Source organism: Physella acuta, unplaced genomic scaffold (assembly GCF_028476545.2).
Source record: "Physella acuta isolate Inbredline_101_S28 unplaced genomic scaffold, ASM2847654v3 ptg000485l, whole genome shotgun sequence".
Lineage (NCBI taxonomy): Eukaryota > Metazoa > Mollusca > Gastropoda > Physidae > Physella > Physella acuta.
The window spans coordinates 329246-348717 of record NW_026732004.1 but is presented as its reverse complement, the minus strand read 5'-3'; the positions used below and the strand labels follow the sequence as shown (position 1 = coordinate 348717).

Sequence of the window (19472 nt, the reverse complement as noted above, 5' to 3'; positions counted from 1 at the left end):
GGTCCAATGGCAATGCGGACGCTTTATCAAGGAATCCTTACGAGAAACCGGGTGATGAGGAAGAAACGCTGACAGGAATATGTGAGGTCAGAGCGTCAACAGATATCCCTCATGGGGTACAAGTGATGCAAAACGGGCAGACCGGGGTGGAGCACATATCCACAGAGCCCGGACATATGGACAGTAGTGATTTTAATTGCCTTAATCACAAAAAGATAAGAGATGCCCAGAGAACGGATAGTGGCTTACAACCGCTATTGAAATACGTCCAGGAACAAAAATTCCCAGGAAGAAGGGAAAGAGAACAATTTGGTCGAGAAACAAAGAAAATACTGAGTCAGTGGGACCGTCTCAGTATAGAGGATGGTGTTCTCATGCGGAGAATTCATGACCAAATTGATGGGACAATACACCAGGTGGTGGTGCCTGGACAATTACGAGAAGAAGTGCTAAGGTTGGCACATGACAGGGCAGGACACCAGGGTCAGGACAGGACGCACAAAATATTACGACGGAGGTGTTACTGGCCCAATATGGAGATGGAGGTCAAACGCCATTGTGAGGCTTGTGTGAGGTGTCAGCATGCGAAAATGCCAGTTGTCAAAATGAGACAGCCATCAGGACACCTACTAGCGACAAAACCACTAGAGATTGTGGCTATGGACTTTACGTCGTTGGAGCAATCATCGGATGGGACGGAACATGTGTTGGTAATGACTGATGTTTTCACCAAATGGACTGTGGCGGTGCCCACACGAGATCAGACTGCCAAAACAGTGGCAAAGGTCTTAATAGAACATTGGTTCATCAAATATGGCATACCAGGACAATTACACTCTGACCAAGGAAGGGCCTTCGAGTCAGAAGTAATTAACCAACTGTGCAGCCACTACGGGATCAACAAATCTAGAACAACCACATTTAATCCGAAAGGAAACGGACAATGCGAGCGGTTCAACCGCAGCATGCATGATTTGCTGCGTACTCTAGAACCTGAACAGAAAAAACGTTGGCCGGATTTTCTCCCAGAGTTGGTATATCTATACAACTGCACCCCCCATGCCACAACCGGCTTTGCGCCACACATGTTGCTGTTCGGGCGGGAGGCTCGACTCCCTCTTGATTTGTTCCTAGGAAAAAGGGAGAGTATGACTGGCTCATACACCGCACTGGAATATGTGAATGAACATATGAGAAGAATTAGAGAAATGTACAGGGTAGTACAGGAAAGACTAGAACATGAAGCACGGCGAAGGGAACCGCCGGTACAGACAAAGGACCCGCCACTCAAACTGAACGACAGGGTATTACTGCGTAGCCACCCGTTAGGCAGAAACAAAATCCACGATCCCTGGGGACAGGAGATATGGCAAGTCGTGGAGATGCCTAAAGTAGCAGGTGGCCCCTTTAAGATAAGACCCATCGATCACGCCAAACCGGATCGGTGGGCGAATATTGCTCAATTAAAGAAATATTGGAATAGGCAAGAAGAGCAGTTACACACGAAGAAACCTAAGACAATTAGGGGACCGGAAGTTACAACGGAAATTCACATACCCATCCCGGAACCATATCACCATCAACAGAACAACCGCGATACACAAGTGGAGGATAACGGCAACAAAGAGGATCCCGTTCCTTCCAGAAGCAGAGAGACAGTAGACCATCAGATAAGTGGTCCGCGGAGAAGTTTGAGGAACAGAAGGAAGACGAAATTTTTTGTCAGCAACCATCAATTCTTTCATGGTCGCGCCGGTATGAGAACAGACTGTTCAAAAAGCTATAAAAGTGAACTGGTGAAGGCACCAAACGAAAAGGGTGGATGTGAATTCTAGAACTGTTTTGTGTCTCAGGAAGAGGATGTAGACACAGTTGATATGTGAAATAGGTATAACTGTCAATCGTATACGGATGGGACGACGTGGACAGTGAGTGGAACAATAAAATTTTTTTTTTACGATTGTGCGATTGACTTTGGAGGAGTGCACCTGCCAAGCGTTGTTTGTGGTTGAAAACACACAAAAAAAGGCAGGGGTGGATGTAACTAGGGTAGGCCTAGCTACTAGTTACAATCTGATGCAACTGATAACGAACGATAAGCCGCGACGCAGTATTACAGTCTGATGCAACTGATAGCAGGTGGCTTATTAAATCGGACTGATAACAATCTCAAAGCCAACGCGTGCTATTTTGGGAAACGGTACGAGGGGATTCAGACGGCCTGTCAACTTTGATTGATAGGATGCAGATGTTTTATTAATCGGGCTGTACGTTAGAACTGCGCAACTAGTAGTCGGAGACATCGAGTACAAATATCGATTACGGAGGAATACAAGTACGAATACGAGTACGAATACAAGGGATAAATAGGAGGGGACGGCTGAACTCGCCCTTTTTCGATCGCTCGCTCTCCTTCGATCGCTCGCACTCTCTTCATCGCTCGCTTTAGATCAGTCAGTCTGTGTGACATATCAAGTTGGAGATAGAACGGGTTAGCCGTATTGTGTTAAGAAGGACGATAGACATGTGGATTCAGTTATATGAAGCCTAGTGAGGACTGTTAGGGGTCAGTTGATTCAGACTATTATTGTGAAGCATTCCTGTTGATTCATTGTGTTATTTTGAAGCATTTCTTGATTCATGTAATAAAAGGATCAATAGCGAACCTGCATCTTCGAGTATTTCTACTGTGGTCGATGTTGTGTAGAATGAGTGGTTAAACTCGTTACATTTGGCACTACAGGCAAATAGTCTCGTAACATGTGGCGTTGCGAGCAGGGTAACTGTTCGCTCGTTACATATATATATATATATATATATATATATATATATATATATATATATATATATACATACATACATATTATAATCGATGAAACGTTACAAAGACCAGACGAACAATCCCTAAATAATATGTAAATGTATATTTGTTTTCTACCTACTCAAAATATCTTAATTAAAAGAGGTTAGAAATAGGAGTCAAACTTATGGTTTAGATTTATTCTTCGTCTACAGAGTAGACTTGCTATACATTGTTCTGTGGTTGAGTTCATTGAGTGGGTTGGTGTTTTTTAAAAAAGTTGATTCCTTGTTTTTTTTATTGAGGATGAGTCATTGTGCAGTAGGTATAAACTAGGCATGCTGCCCAGCTTCGCTTAGGCTTTCGAAAACATTGAGAATTTGAATGCTTAATTAATTCGCCCGAAGGTCGGTCTACGACCTCAAGAGTTATGAAGAGGTTCCTCCGTGGACATTTTTTTTCGATTTATAGCTCATATAAGGTACCGGTCAGTCGAGGTCAGTTTTGACCCCCACATCGTAGACTTTTCGGCCAACCGGCCCCCGTGTTCTGTCGCACCAAGGCAAGATCATGCCAAATTTGAAGCGCCTGCGGCGCCGGGAAGTGCCCTATCGGACACCCGACAATCTAGATCTAGATCTAGATTCCTAAAAGAATTTTTTTTTTAAGTTTAGCCCGAGCATAATAAAAAAGAATACATTAACCAAGTTGACTTGCTGTGTCTCGAACCCGCACCACCTGCGTGGTTTAATGTACACTAACATTTCCGCTATTTAGGCACCTTATAAAATGCGGAGAATGAAACACGTATTTTAAAATCTTAACTTACGCGAATATGCCTATTCTTTCAAATTAATTTTTTATCCCAAATTAGCCAGTTCCAAACAAAGATTTTGTATAAAATAAATAAGTCTTGAAATAGTTTAGTCCTAATATAGAAATTTATTTTTGGAATTGATTTTAGAGAAGTTAGAGTCTAAATCTAGATCTTAGCGTCTACGTCTAGATCTAGTTATTGCGTAGATTTAGATTTAGATTTAGTCTAGATCTAGAATATCTAGATCTAGAATCCAAATACATAAAATAAATTTTATGAGTTTAGGCCGGAAAAATTGTATTGTATACATTTCATAGTGTACGTAGATCTAAATCAAATTTGAATGAAATAGTTCATTTCTTTTCATTCTAAACACGGCAGATGACGTCATTAGTTAATGTATAAGCAATAGTGACGTCACAGTTTTATGCGTTCTTTTTCACATATATTAATGCTTTTCCGGTTGCATAAATAATACTGTTTCTCTACATTCGAATACGCCTTTATTTTTTATTTTTCTTCTTTAAATAAAATTGTGGTTATACATTTAAAACATCTAACATATTATTTTCAACAAAAGTCCGTAAAAAGTTCTCGATATATCGCTGCCGATTCTGACGTGATGTCCGGCGAAAAAGAGACAGAGAAAGAGAGAGAGAGAGAGAGAGATGTGCGAACGTGGAGATTTATATATTAGGATTGGTGTTATAGTCTGCATGTTCCCTTGCATGATGATATGCCATTTGAGCGTGTGAAGTTTTGTCATGACATAGATGACAGTATCTGAAGTGTTTGGCATCCCCGTTTTGTCATGACACAGATGACAGTATCTGAAGTGTTTGACATCCCCGTTATGACATGACACAGATGACACAGATGACAGTATCTGAAGTTTTTGACATCTCCGTTTTGCCATGACACAGATGACAGTGTCTGATGTGTTTGACATCCCCGTTTAGTTGAGTTGCTGCGGCTGCTGATAATGTGTGGCCGCAATATCTGCAGTTGTGTTTTTGTTCATAGTTCCTTGTGGGTTTTTTCCCCGGATTTTTTGTTGAAGAGAGATGGGATAATCATGAGTTGTTGCCCCTTTCTCCTCGTTGTATTTCTACTGTGTTCTTTTTTGCTAAGGGGATGATGGGGTTGGTAATGATGCTCGATGCTGTTTTTGATAATCTGGCTTTGTCTGTTGTGTCTTTTTTAATTTTGATGAAAAAGTTCTTGTCACTTGTGTCTTTCTGTTGCTACGTCTGTCTATATTTTGTTGCTGAAGTTTTCTGGTTGTAACATGGTTTTGGTTATCGGGAATGACGTGACCATTGTTGTATTTAGAGTTCTAGGATATTATTGATTTCTATTAAAATTCTTGCTGATTTTTTTTTTTTTTTTTTTTTTTTTTTTTTTTTTTAAATGTGCATATATTTCTAAAGTTATCTAGAGCTAAAGAATCAAATTTTTTTTTAAAATTAAAAACTTTTATGCTGTTTTGCCGGCTGCCTTGCATTACTTAAGATATGTAAGTTTACTTTACTTATACAGTAAGTAAATCAGCACAGATAAAGTTAACATGCCATGAATTTTAAAACCCTGAAATATATGATTACTAGGGAAATTTTTTTATTACACTATATAATTACGTACTTAAGGGCCACAAACTATTGTTTATAATGTTATGATTAAGTATATAACGTTACTCAGTCTAATTTCAATACTAAATTTTTGACAAAAACTTGACATAGATTCAGGTTAAGTCCCCTTCAAAACTAACACAACTCTTGTAATTCGAGTTATCAAGTTACGGTGCATTATATTTAATTTCCATTCAACGCACCTTAGATTAATTAATAGTGTAAATCTAAGCTACGTCATATCTAAGAAAAAATACTTTGACAAAAGTAAAAAATATAACCGAATATCAATCCTGTGGTTTATTTTACTTTACTTTTGATACTTTATTTTTTTGCCCCCCCCCCCCAAAAAAAAACCCGCTTTATTTTCAAATGATGTAGGGCCTGCACATAAATTTGGCCCTTAACAGATTTTCCCGCAACTGTTCGTTTCGGACATACGCCCTTAGGGCACGAGGCTTTCGGCCATTTTGTCGCATTCGAGCAAATGTCCATTCGGTCAAACGTCATTCGGACAAGTGTATTTTGGGAAAAACGTCCCTCTCCCCACTGTTACACTACGTCTGCATCATGCTAGTTAGGCATTACACACATGACATGTAGGTGACATCCGAAACTACAGGCATTAGACACATGACATGTCATGTCATGTTTGCCTGTCGTCCCTACTGGGACCTAGGCCGCTGACAAGGGCTTTCCAGACGTCTCTGTCCAGGGCTAGTCTCTCCAACTGTCCCCAGGTGTATCCAATCATCTTGGTGTCTTCTTCCAGGTCACATCTCCAGGTCTTTCTTGGTCTGCCTCTCCTCCTCCTGCCTTGTGGATTCCAGGTGAGGGCCTGTCTTGTTATGCTGGATACAGGCTTCCTGGGTGTGTGGCCAAGCCATTTCCATTTTCTCTGTAGGATCTCTACTTCAACTGGCAGTTGATTTGTCCGTTGCCATAGAACATCATTTCTGAAGGTTTTAGGCCAGCGAATGCGCAGGATCTTTCTGAGGCATGCGTTTATAAATGATCCTAGTTAGGCATTAGACACATGCCATTTAGTGAAACTCCGCCTACTTTATCCTAGGTTTCTAGTTAGAATCCGATGGTACGTCTGCTTCATTCTAGTTTGCAAATTATGCACTTTACTCCCCACTCTCTTTCGTCTCAAAAAGGGAGACTTACCAAATTTTCTTGAGGTAACAATTCGAGCTGTGTTCTTGCAGCCGTAATTGCGTTATGCCCCACGTAATTCAGGTTGTAAAAATCTTGCAGGCGGTATGGAGCAGTGCCGTACGTAATTCTGTCTGTATTCTTGCAGGCGGGATAGCTCTATGCTCTACGTAATTCTGTCTGTATTCTTGAAGGCGGGATAGCTCTATGCCCTACGTAATTCTGTCTGTATTCTTGCAGGCGGGATAGCTCTATGCTCTACGTAATTCTGTCTGTATTCTTGCAGGCGGGATAGCTCTATGCTCTACGTAATTCTGTCTGTATTCTTGCAGGCGGGATAGCTCTATGCCCTACGTAATTCTGTCTGTATTCTTGAAGGCGGGATAGCTCTATGCCCTACGTAATTCTGTCTGTATTCTTGAAGGCGGGATGGCTCTATGCTCTACGTAATTATGTCTGTATTCTTGAAGGCGGGATAGCTCTATGCCCTACGTAATTCATTCTATTAAAAAAATCTTGCAGGCGGTATGGCGCTGTGTCACTACGTCTCCTTCGTGTTGGTGATGGCGGGAAACGCCACGCTCTTCACCGTGCTGGTCATGGCAGTCGAGAGATTCCTGGTGACGAAATTTCCGTTCCAGGTGAGTACTGGATGGGGTGTATTGTGCTGGGGGTCAGGGGGTGGGGGTGGGTGTCAACAGTCGAGTTTATGTTAAAAATTGGACGACAAAGGGGAGGGAAAAGTGTAATGGTGTGGGAGTGGGGGGGGGGGGGGGGGGAGGGAGGGAGAAAAAAAATGGTATTATTGCAAAAAAAAAAATAGAATGGGAAACAACAACAGCAACAAAAAAAACAAACAAACAAACAAACACATCTCGGATGGTTGTGTGAGCCCTTAGGTTATCCCTAAACCTAAAACAGGGGATGGGAACTCTGGATATAGACATGATTTTTAATCCATTTTAAATACTTAAACTTTTTAAAATAGAATAAAATCTCGTAGAAAAAAGAATTGCACACCAAGTGAACGCCAAATAAAATGTGCATAATAGTGCTGAATGCTTTATAAATTTACATTCGTGTTTTGAGAAATCGGAAATAGCGTAAATTACTACTTCCGGTCAACGGAAATTACTCAAAATTTGATAGAAGGTAGAGAATTAGATCTTTTACTTACATGTGAAATTTCATTTATCTATCTGAAATAGTACTCAAGTTATAGGCTTTTGAAAAATTCAAAGTAGAAAAAGTACCACTTCCGGTAATCGGAAATCGCTCAAAATTTGATACTGATCTACGATTTTGATAAAATACTTACATATGAAATTTCACCAACCTAGCAGTAACGGTACTCAAGTTATTGTGTTTACAGACACACGCACAGAAACACACACACACACACATACACACATACTGACAAGATTGCAAAACTATGTTTTTCCTACTCAGGGAGGTGTAAAACGTCGAGATTTGCAAAAATCTCGATTTTTTCTTTTGCACGATTACAAGACTTTCATTATACTTCGAGAAAGTAAAATTGACATTTATATTACAACTCTTGTGTAATCGGCGTTTTTACAAATACAAATAGATGTTTCAAAGATGTTATCTTTTGTAATAATCATTTAAATATAAGCCCCCCTCCCCCTCACTCAATTGTCACCCCTGATCACGTGATTTCAGTACAGCCGTATCGTGACGCCCCTGTCTGTCAACTGCTGTATCGCCGTGGTCTGGCTGTTGTCGGCCCTGATCGCCATCTTGCCCATTGTGGGGGTGGGGAGGAACATCGACCCGTGGCCGGGGACCTGGTGCTTCTTTGACTACAGGGACATCAATATAGGTAGGTGATCAAATAGTTTATGACCAGGGACCTCAAAATAGGTAGGTGTGATAACATATTGTATGACTAGGGACATGAAAATAGGTAGGTGATCAAATAGTGTATGACCAGGGACATCAATATAGGTAGGTGTGATAACATATTGTATTGCCAGGAATCTCAATATGGGTAGGTGTGATAACATATTGTATGACCAGGGACATCAATATAGGTATGTGTGATAACATATTGTATGACCAGGAACATCCATATAGGTAGGTGTGATAACATATTGTATGACCAGGGACATCAATATAGGTATGTGTGATAACATATTGTATGACCAGGTACATCAATATAGGTATTTGTGATAACATATTGTATGACCAGGTACATCAATATAGGTAGGTGTGATAACATATTGTATGACTAGGGACCTCAATACAGGTATGTGTGATAAGGCATTGTATGACCAGGGACCTCAATATAGGTAGGTGTGATAACATATTGTATGACTAGGGACCTCAATACAGGTATGTGTGATAAGGCATTGTATGACCAGGGACCTCAATATAGGTATGTGTGATAACATTTTGTATAACCAGGGATATCAATATAGGTAGGTGATCAAATAGTGTATGGGCATGGACATCAATATAGGTAGGTGTGATAACATATTGTATGGGCAGGGACATCAATATAGGTAGGTGTGATAACATATTGTATGACCAGGAACCTCAATATATGTAAGTGTAATCATATATTATATTACCATAAAATCAAATGTGTCTGGCCTACAAATTTCGGTGAACAGCTATTATTATGACCAATGGACATTCGATATTCATCCGACTAATAAGCTTCGTCTCAGCAACAACAAAAAATGATCGACAAACATTGATATAGAAATATCTAACCAGCAAACGTTCCAAACAAATAACTGACCACTGTTATAATGCGAGTTTTCGGACAGGGTCGATGCTGAAATTGGACAAACGAGGTAGACGATCGAATATAGATGAGACAATGCGGCTTTCTTCATTTCTATAATTTATTACATAAACTTTACGACGACAGAAAGGACGACGATTTCCACGCCCTCACATAACGAGAACAAGACCAAGACTGACTTCTCTATCTTCCTAACAATCAAAGCATACTCTCCTACGTCACATCCTTATTTCCTTTATCACGCATTCAGAATCTTTTATTAATACCACTACACACATACTCTCAAACCATCCACATCTTTATTGAAAACATTCAACTACACTCATACTCTCAAACCATCAAAATCTCTATTAACCCCGTTCAACCACACACATATTCTCGAACACATTCAATACACTAAAGTCCATTCACAACAACCACCAAAGGTGGAAAAACACATATTTGACCAACAAACATAGACAAATATTTGACAGACAAAAAGTGACAAATATTTGATCGACAAATATCTAACCGCCAAACATTGACCAAATCATCTGACCAACAAATCTTGACCAGCAAATATTTGACTAAAACATTGACCAACAAATATTTGACCAATAAACACTGACCAACACATCTGACCAACAAACATTGACCGGCAAATATTTGACCAACGAATAACTGGCCAACAAATATCTGACAAAAAAAATTGACCAGCAAATATTTGACCAACAAACACTGACCAACGCATATCTGACGAACAACCTTTGACCAACTTACCTAAACCATACACCTTGTATTCCCATCCAGGCGGGATTGTACTTAGCTACTTCTACGCCACCATCGGTCTCCTCACCATCGCCACCACCATCGTCCTCAACATCAGCGTGATACACCACCTGTTCCGCATGAGGAGTTCTCGCCTCAGCAAGTCCTCTCTGAGGGGTTCCATGAAACCAATCACCGGAACCAACTTTTCCCCAGACAGCGAGATACGCATGGTCATCTTTCTTATGGCAATCATCATCGTCTTCACACTGTGCTACGCTCCATTGATGGTCAGTAGAGGCAGTTGGTTTGGTTGTCCGTGTTAATATGTGTGGTCAAGGTTCTGATTCGTTTAATGACATCCATTAATATAAATTAATAGCAAAAGTAACTAGAGATATTGGATTAAGAACCTGATGGTCAGTAGAGGTAGTTGGTTTGGTTGTCCGTGGGAATGTGTGTGGCCAAGATGATTAGTTTTTTTGTCTGATAACATATTTGTAGAGCAATCGCTCTAAAATCAATTCATAGCCCAATTAACTAAATTAATTGGATTAATGACCTGATGGTCAGTAGAGGCAGTTGGTTTGGTTGTCCGTGTTAATATGTGAGGTCAAGGTTTTGATTTGTTAATGACATCCATTAATATGCATTAATAGCTTAAGTAACTAGAGATATTAAATTAAGAACCTAATGGTCAGTTTTAATGATTTGGTTGTCTGAATATATTTGTAGAGTAATCGTTCTTTTAAAAAAGTTAAATAGGTTTTAAAAAAATTAAAACAAATAAAACAAATTTACCGTGGGGATGAACAAGGCAGTGTTTTATTTGGGTGTTCTTAAGGAACTGTAGGCTAATGGCTTCACCAGTCAATTAACTGAGTAATTTGGTCTATGCAAAGAAAAAGTCGCGTGTCATTGAATCAAAATAGAACTCCGGTATTAGAAAAGCCGACCTAAAAGGAGTAATATAATACTGGCATCTTTGCGTTTAAATGCTGTTACATATTTTATCTTATGGGGGGATTCTTAATTTTAATTTAAAACAAAAACAACTACAACTAATAACCATATGCGCCTTTAAAAAAAACAACATACTGAATGAATTTAGGCTGCATAATTAAATCGACGTTCTTAAAGAAACACGTCACAAATGTAATAATAACATTAAAAAACATTTCTCTAAATTACAGAATAAATTTACAAACTTAAAATTTGTATTGTCTGGCCTGTTTTGATAAGACTGAAAAAAACAACATCATCAACAAATTATTATCTATACACCACCAGGTCAAATCAAGTTGACTGATCAGGCACTTGACCCAATGCTCTATTAAATATTTTGTGAGTTTGGCGAATGATGGAAAAGTTACCGTTCACTTTTATTTAAAAAAAAACTTCTTATAAAATAGACTAAAAATAAATTTCACTATTTAAAAGCTTATATAAAAGCGCCCCGGAAATAATATCGAAAAGAAAAAAGTTCAAAAGCCCCCCTCGCGCTCTTGGCCGTCCGCGCATCTTCATGTAATAAACCCGTCTTGATCCTTGTCTCGTCTTTGGCACTCGCATCCATGTAAGCCGTGTCAAAGTTCGTCTCCTGCACGACTCGACTCACCACCGGAAGTAGAATGCAAGCAACTCACACCGATGACAACAACTCCCACCCGAACGCGACCAAGAACGAGGCTGGCCCCAGTAGGTCCATCAACCAGACCTACCCGGGGACTAAAGTCCCGATGCAGCCGAAGAAGTCTTCACGGATGATGACCAAGCTTCTTACAGCCATTCGTGCGACCAGCGATGAAAAAAACGGCGCTCCCTTGGGGCGGATTCATAATTATTTAGTCGAGAACGCGCTGATCTCTCCGAAACAAGCAGACTGCAAGATCCTGAAAGCGACCTCAGATGCGCTAAAGAAAGGAATCGTCACGTTCGGGACTGGAGACGACTACAGCTGGTTCTTCAAGATTGCAAAGCCCAAGCCGGAAAACAAGCTGAAGAGGCGCCCGAGAAGTCGTAGCAGACGGAGGCGAAGACGAAGCCGGCGCAGAAGAAGTGGACGGAGGCGTCGAAGAAGCCGCGGGCGCAGAAGTCGCCGCCGAAGAAGTCGTCGCCGAAGAAGTCGACGCCGAAGAAGTCGACGCCGAAGAAGTCGACGCCGAAAAAGCCGCCGCCGACGCAGCCGATCACGTGGGAGGAAGAGCGGCCACAGGAAAACCCCGGCCCCCAGCAGCACCCCTTGCTGCAGCATATTCCGGAAGTCGAAGAGTTAATTTCACTTCCGTTTGAAATTTTATTTTCAAGGCCCTATTTAGGGCCACCATCTTGTCACGGTTCAAAAGGATTTGGTTCATAATTATGGTCTTAATTAATTAGGAGGATTAGCAACAACTCGCATTTAAAAAAAAAATTCACCTTCCGAAAAAAGCCCCTTAAAAAATTATTAATTCGCTCTTTCATCTACCGATCACAAAATTTTCCTTATAATAAAAAACTACTGTAGTAACTTCCCTTGGTTGTAGACATTCCGTGTGATCGAACTAAGTCGGCCTCCCCTTTAGTTACAGAAATTAATTTTAAATCAATAATATAATAACAAATTGTTATAAATATAGAAATTTTTAAATTTTAAATCAATAATAAAATAAGTACTCATTAGATACGGCAATCGTTAAATTAATGTTTAATAAATAGTATAACTAATAGTTAAATATAGCAATCTTGAATTTAGTTTTTAAAGGAATTATAAAATCAATGTCTTGCTCGATTATACTGAATATTTAACACTGCTTCAATCTTTGAATTTCCAATTAAATTCAAAGATTGAAACAACACAAATACAAAAAAAAAAAAAAAAAAAGAAAAAAAGAAATCACTCCGTTAGAAATTGAAAAAAAAACTTTCTATCACATAAACAAGATTGAAAAAAATTTAAAAAAATAGAATTTTTTAAGCGGTATATGACAAGAACTAGATCTAGACCTACCCCGATTGGTTTAAAAAAAAATTTCACAGCTGCTATGAGAGGAAGTCAAGATCCTTGGGTAGCAAAAGTTTTTAAAATGTCACACAGCTACTATGAGAGGAAGTCAAGATCCTTGGGTAGCAAAAGTTGTTTTCCTGGTCGTCCGCCTTTATTTTCTCTCCGTGTACTTGACACAATCCACCACATCCACTAAATTCACGAGGGAAGGAAAGACAAACTACTAATACTATAAACTATTCTTTTTTTTGCTAGATCTATTACTAATTATAGCTGTCGATGCCTTTAATTCCTCTAGTATTTAAATAACGAATCACAAATTAGAAACACATTTTAATCACACGTAATTTTTTACATTGATGGATGGTAATTTGTATAGAGTAAGTCTTAGTATAGTAGACCTTAGGGTTAAATGTTAGGTTTTATGGCAATACGTAAGTTAATGTGTACATAATTGTAATGGTAATATATTATATATGTCATTATGTATATTTCCATGCTATTAGGCAATACGTAATTTGATGGTGATACTTACTAACTCGTGCCGTGATGTGTAGTACGTCATTATCAGTAATGTCGTGGTGACACATGTCATGCCATATCGGTAATGTCATGGTGGTCATGCTATATTTGTAATGCCATGTCATCGTTCCCCTTTCAGGTGAGAATCATCATGAACATCGCACTGAACGCTGGGAAGACCCTAGGCCCGAGCCTAGATAACGTCATCGACCTGTGGGCCCTGCGGCTGGCCTGCATCAACCAAATCCTCGACCCGTGGGTCTACATCATCAGCCGCGTCCAGTGCTGCGGCAACAGGACCAGGTAACAGGCGATGTGGGGGGAGTGTGTGTGTGTGTGAGTGTGTTGTATAATGTGTGGTTGAATATGATTGTGAGTGCGAGTGTGTGTGTTTGTTTGAGTGAGTGTGAGTTAGTGAGTGTGAGTTAGTGAGTGTGTGAGTGTGTAATATAATGGGTGAGTGAGTACAGATGTGCTTACATGTCCTATTTTCGTAGGCAACAACAGAAACAAAGCTCATTGTATGATGTTTTGATGAATTGCAGTTGGAGTCCATAAATATATGTGTACACACATGTATAGTATTATTTAATATACATTCAAGGGTTTATTAGTATGTATAACATACTCAATATACAATACTTATATACATATACATATATACATAAATATATACATATATATATATACATTAATACATGTTTGTATATACACTTGTATGTTATGTATATATATATATATATATATATATATATATATATATATATATATATATATATATATAGTGTTTGTATGTATATGTATATGTATATATATATATATATATATATATATATATATATATATATATATATATATATATATATATATATATATATATATATATATATATATATATATATATATATATATATATATATATATATAGTGTGTATGTGTGTTTGTGTATGGTGTACATTTTTATAAAGGCGTTTGCAATTATGTATGTATATGTATATATATATATATATATATATATATATATATATATATATATATATATATATATATATAGTGTGTATGTGTGTTTGTGTATGGTGTACATTTTTATAAAGGCGTTTGCAATTATGCCGTCTCCCTGTTTAAATACATTGATACAATAATGCAGACCGCCCCCCCCTTATCCCCCTCCCCTGATATCCGACGAAGTAAAACAAAGGTTTGTATTTCAATTTCATGATCCACAACAGCAGTGTATCACGTGATCGCCCCTTTAACCCTGTCATTACAAACCCCAGAAATGAACCCGGGGTCAAATTTAGAGTCATCACACTCAGCGCAGTGATAAGGGATATAGACGCGCGCATTAATTCTATAACGAGAGCCGGACGGAACTATTTAAACAAGGCCTGCACATCAAGGATTCCTGGCCCAGACTAGGAGCTATCTAATGGATATCCGTTTTCATTGACATATGTCATTTGATGACATCCGAATGTGACATCGAGCAGCTCGTAAAAATCGGGGTCCATTATCTAGTCACTATCTAAACAAAACAAAAAAGTGGCGTGCAAACGCACGAGGTTAAACGTAACATCCGGTTTTTTGTTTTGTTTGATGATTGAAAATATTTAACGTCCTATCACTCTAGTCCTCGATACTGCTTAATATATTCAACACGAGGCATGGAATTTAGATAATTAATTAACTCCAGGTTGGTTTAATTGTCAGCATGGCCAACCTCACATGTTTACATGCGGGCAGTTTTTGTTGTACAAGAAAATCTAAATACCGAAATGTGCACGGATAACGCTAAATGGATAAATGCACAAACAAATGAATAGCGACCGGCGCATCGGCATGACTTGATAAATACACAATGATGATGTAATGACGTAATTTCCCACAATTCCTCCTCTTCACTATATCAAATCGTGGACCCAGCCTAATTAATTAGGATCGACGCAATTTTTTTCTTTATAAGTGATGTATAGTTTAACCTAATTACAAAAAAAAAAATAAAAATCTATCGATGATGATACAACAGTTTTAAAAAAACAACAACAAAAACAACAGAACAACAAAAACCGGTCTGTAGTTGTAGGCACTCCCCTTAAAGAACTAAGCATAAAATCCATTGCCTCTATAGCCTACTCATGAATACAGCATCACAACACAAATAGCCCCAGCATGTCAAAACGCCGGCAAGACGTAAGAGATTTGTCACAAAAATCCAATTAGGCAATAAAAAATGGCGCTTTGATACACTAAACAACAAGACCCGATGCCATTTTTTTTCAGCGGCGCTCAAGTGGGTCACGCGTAACCATGGTAACGTTAATCACGGGCCGGGTTTTTCTTTTATCTCCTGGTGAAAAATGAGCCTGATGATGGAGCCAGCAATGGCGGCTGGGATTTTTTTTGTTTGTCTGGGCCAACATATGGCTCTGTCATCTACACGGATACTCGTGTTTAATGCGCTTTTTGTCCTGCAGTTTACTGCTGGGGCACGTTTTAAAGCCCGTAAGCGAGTAATGCCCCTTTTAAAGCCTGTTTTAATATTTTTTCATCAAAGCGAGTGATGCCCCTTTTAAAGCCTGTTTTAATATTTTTTCATCAAAGCGAGTAATGCCCCTTTTAAAGCATGTTTCTATCTTGTTTCATCAAAGCGATTACTGTCCCTTTTTAAGCATGTTTCAAACTTGTTTCATCAAAGCGAGTAATGCCCCATTTTACAGACTGTTTAACTCTTTTGTCATCAAAGCGAATAATGCCCCATTTTACAGCCTGTTTCTATCTTTTTTCATCAAAGCGAGTAATGCCCCGTTTTACAAACTGTTTCTATATTTTTTCATCAAAGCGAGTAATGCCCCATTTTACAGCCTGTTTCTATCTTGTTTCATCAAAGCGAGTAATGCCCCGTTTTACAGCCTGTTTCTATCTTGTTTCATCAAAGCGAGTAATGCCCCATTTTACAGACTGTTTCAATTTTTTTTCATAAAATCGATTAATGCTCCATTTTTTTTTCAGCCTGCTTAAATGATAAATCTTTTTTTTTTTACTAAAGCGTTTCAGCTTGTTCAAATTTTGTTTTCATTTAGTTTCACTTAGTTGTTTCGTTTCAAAAAGCTCGATAGAGCAACCTTCATTGAATTGTATTACCGACTCACTCATTGTTCCCCAAGACCGAATAGAATAACAACACGCATTCAGGCGCCAAAACATGTTTTGTCACTGTTAATAAATTAACAGGACAGCGTGGTCGAGTGGTAGAGCGCTCGACATCTAACTGGAAAACTAACGGGTTCGGATCCCGATCCGGATTTTACGGAAGGCAAAGACGGCTGGACATTGCGCTTACTACACTCCATCTGTCAATGATAACTCTATCTTATTACATATTTTATCGCCATCTGTCAATGATAACTCTATCTTATTACATATTTTATCGCCATCTGTCAATGATAACTCTATTTTCCCACGTTTTCTTTAACTTGCTTTCGTCTCTGTTTGTCTTTCCAATCAAATCTTGCGATCGAAATTTCTGGCACTTCCCAGTTAGCTAGCGCGCTGAAATTTTCAGGGAAGCTTTGTTTTTCATCGCTTATAGTAGGGTGATCGCTTGCATTATTGTGATGTATAGCATTTATTTTCTACTTTTTAGTTCAATCAGAAAACGTGGGTTTTTAAAAACTTTTTTAATGATTATTATTATTACATATTTTTTCGCCATCTGTCAATGATAACTCTATTTTATTACATATTTTAACGCCATCTGTCAATGCTACATCTGTCTTACTACATATTTTATTCCCATCTGTCACAGCTATATTATTATCCATCTTACTACTTATGTTTTTATCCTCAGCCTTGAGTCACGAGCCCGGGGAGAAATGCGGAAATCGCGTTCAAAATCCTCAAGACTGGGGTCCATGCTAAACAGCCTTCGCTGTTTCTTCGTCAGAACCAAATACGACCCAACTGCAAGTCCCAGCAGCCCCAGATACGAAACTAAACACGAGACCAGCGGGAGGTACAGCACGCAGAGCTACGAAACTAACGGCAAAGTGGGCCTCCGTTTGATCGGCGAGGACTCCACCCCCGTCAGGACGCCGGAGGAGAAAAACTTGGACGGGAAATAACTGAGCTTCAAAACTGTCTTGTTTGAAATATGGTCCCCGACATTATACAACCCGACAATAAGATCCCCGATATTGTGGTCTCTGATTAAAAAAAATAACCTCCGACATAACGGTCTTCGATAAAAGAACCCCCGACATTGCAGTTCTCGACTAGTCTCCCTAATGCTACATCTCCTTACATATCTCACTCTCCCCACCGATAAATAAACTCACAATATGATCTCTATAACATTATTCGGGGCCACAAATTACACCAGGGATGGGCTTGAGTATGAAGATACTTGATAATTTTTATACTGGCAACTTGAATATAAACTTCGCATGGTTTCAGTCAATCATTATTTTAATCCCACAATTTTTATGGTCCATAAAATAAAAACTCGTTAAAGACATAACAACGTCTAATGGCTTTAAAGCCGCGTTAGGTGTTTTGTAGATTTCTGATAATTTTTCTTCAAGTTTGAGTTCACCGAGTTTCAAATAAAAGAAAAGTAAGTGGGTAGGAAGGATTGGGGGGGGGGGTAGAAAATACAAAAACTTGTGATGCTATTAAAATTTGAAGGGCGTAAAGTAGTAAAGAATAAAGATCAACTGTGGGTGTGGCTTCAATCTTTATAATGATTGGATCTTTACGACTATCTACCTGTGAACCTGACCGATTTTTATTTACCAGATATTGTTTAGAGGATATCATTATCGCGGGCTGACGCTGCACAGTTTTACTAAATGGGGTAGTGGGTCACAAGGTAGGTAGAACTGGCCTGATATAAAAATCTGGCAGGTTTAAAGTCTTCCTCCACACTGACTTCCTACACCACACTAACAGAAACCGTGCTTTAAATTTTAGTGCTGTGATTCGAAGGTCTGTTACACATATACATCCTATATATATAGGTTTATTCACTTAAATATGGTATTTGTTTAAATAAGCTGTTGAGAAAAGTAAATTTATATAATTTGATTGACACTGGCTTTTTTGTTTGTAATCATGTTGTAGATTATCCTAATATTTCCGTATATCTTGGATTTATGCTAATTGTCTTGCATCCAAGTTGGGCTCCTTATTGAAGGCGGCCATTTTGTCAAAGAGTTTTTTATTTGAGCTATTTTTGTATGGGGTGTCCATATGACGGGACAATTTGTCGAGGGTCGCTTTGTTTGAGCGACAGATTGCAAATTGTGACGTAGATCTCTGTTAGGGACATATCAACAGCCATTCCTACGAGGTATAGCCTTGAACAAATATATTTTTGCTTTCATTTGCCAAATGTATTTTTTACCTACTGACATTTTTCTACGTGTTTATGTTTGTTACATGCGCTTACATTTTAAAAAAGCATTTTGTATGTTGTTATTTGCTTGAGTCATTCATGCGAATCCGCCGCCTTTTTGTGATAAGTTTCGCAGGGTTGCGAGACTTCTGGCGTGTTTCTCGTAAGAGGAGCAGCCCAACGAAGATTCCGGTGTGTTTATAATCATCAGATAGATTAGTGTATTCAAAAACCTTACTAATCCGCAGATAGATTAATGTACTTAAATACCTCACTAAAGGTATCTTTCCTTTTGGACTTAAGAACTTTTGTCTAATTATTTAGATATAAATAAGTTTTTTTTTTCTCATTGTCAGGAAAAATTTTAAAAAGTGATTTTTGGGGATTACCTATACATCTAACTCGCATAAAAGTTATGCTTTTGAAAATACTACACGGATAATAAACCGTTGTTTTAAAAATCACATTTAAAAAGAACAATTATAGGAAGCGTTTATGACTTTAAAAAAGTGCTTAATTATATAGCCAATCAAAACCTGCGTTTGAAAAACGAATATAGCAGTTTTCTTCAAGGATATAATTATGTTGATCTTTCCGCTCTCAAGCAAGAAATTATAATTTTCAAGGTTTGTTTGAAAACTTTCTAATA

At 38.5% G+C, this 19472-nt stretch overlaps 1 protein-coding gene across 1 annotated transcript in view; it reads left to right on the top strand.

The window, feature by feature from the left end:
• Positions 1–18052, top strand: part of LOC131944196 (prostaglandin E2 receptor EP4 subtype) — a 33356-nt gene extending 15304 nt beyond the window's left edge. The window contains exons 4-8 of the mRNA XM_059304727.1: positions 6926–7044; positions 8087–8246; positions 9966–10213; positions 13571–13734; positions 17279–18052. Of these exons, the coding sequence (XP_059160710.1) occupies positions 6926–7044; positions 8087–8246; positions 9966–10213; positions 13571–13734; positions 17279–17552 (965 nt within the window). The 3' untranslated portion in view covers positions 17553–18052. The remainder of the gene's footprint in view (positions 1–6925; positions 7045–8086; positions 8247–9965; positions 10214–13570; positions 13735–17278) is intronic.
• The last annotated feature ends 1420 nt before the right edge of the window (positions 18053–19472 follow it).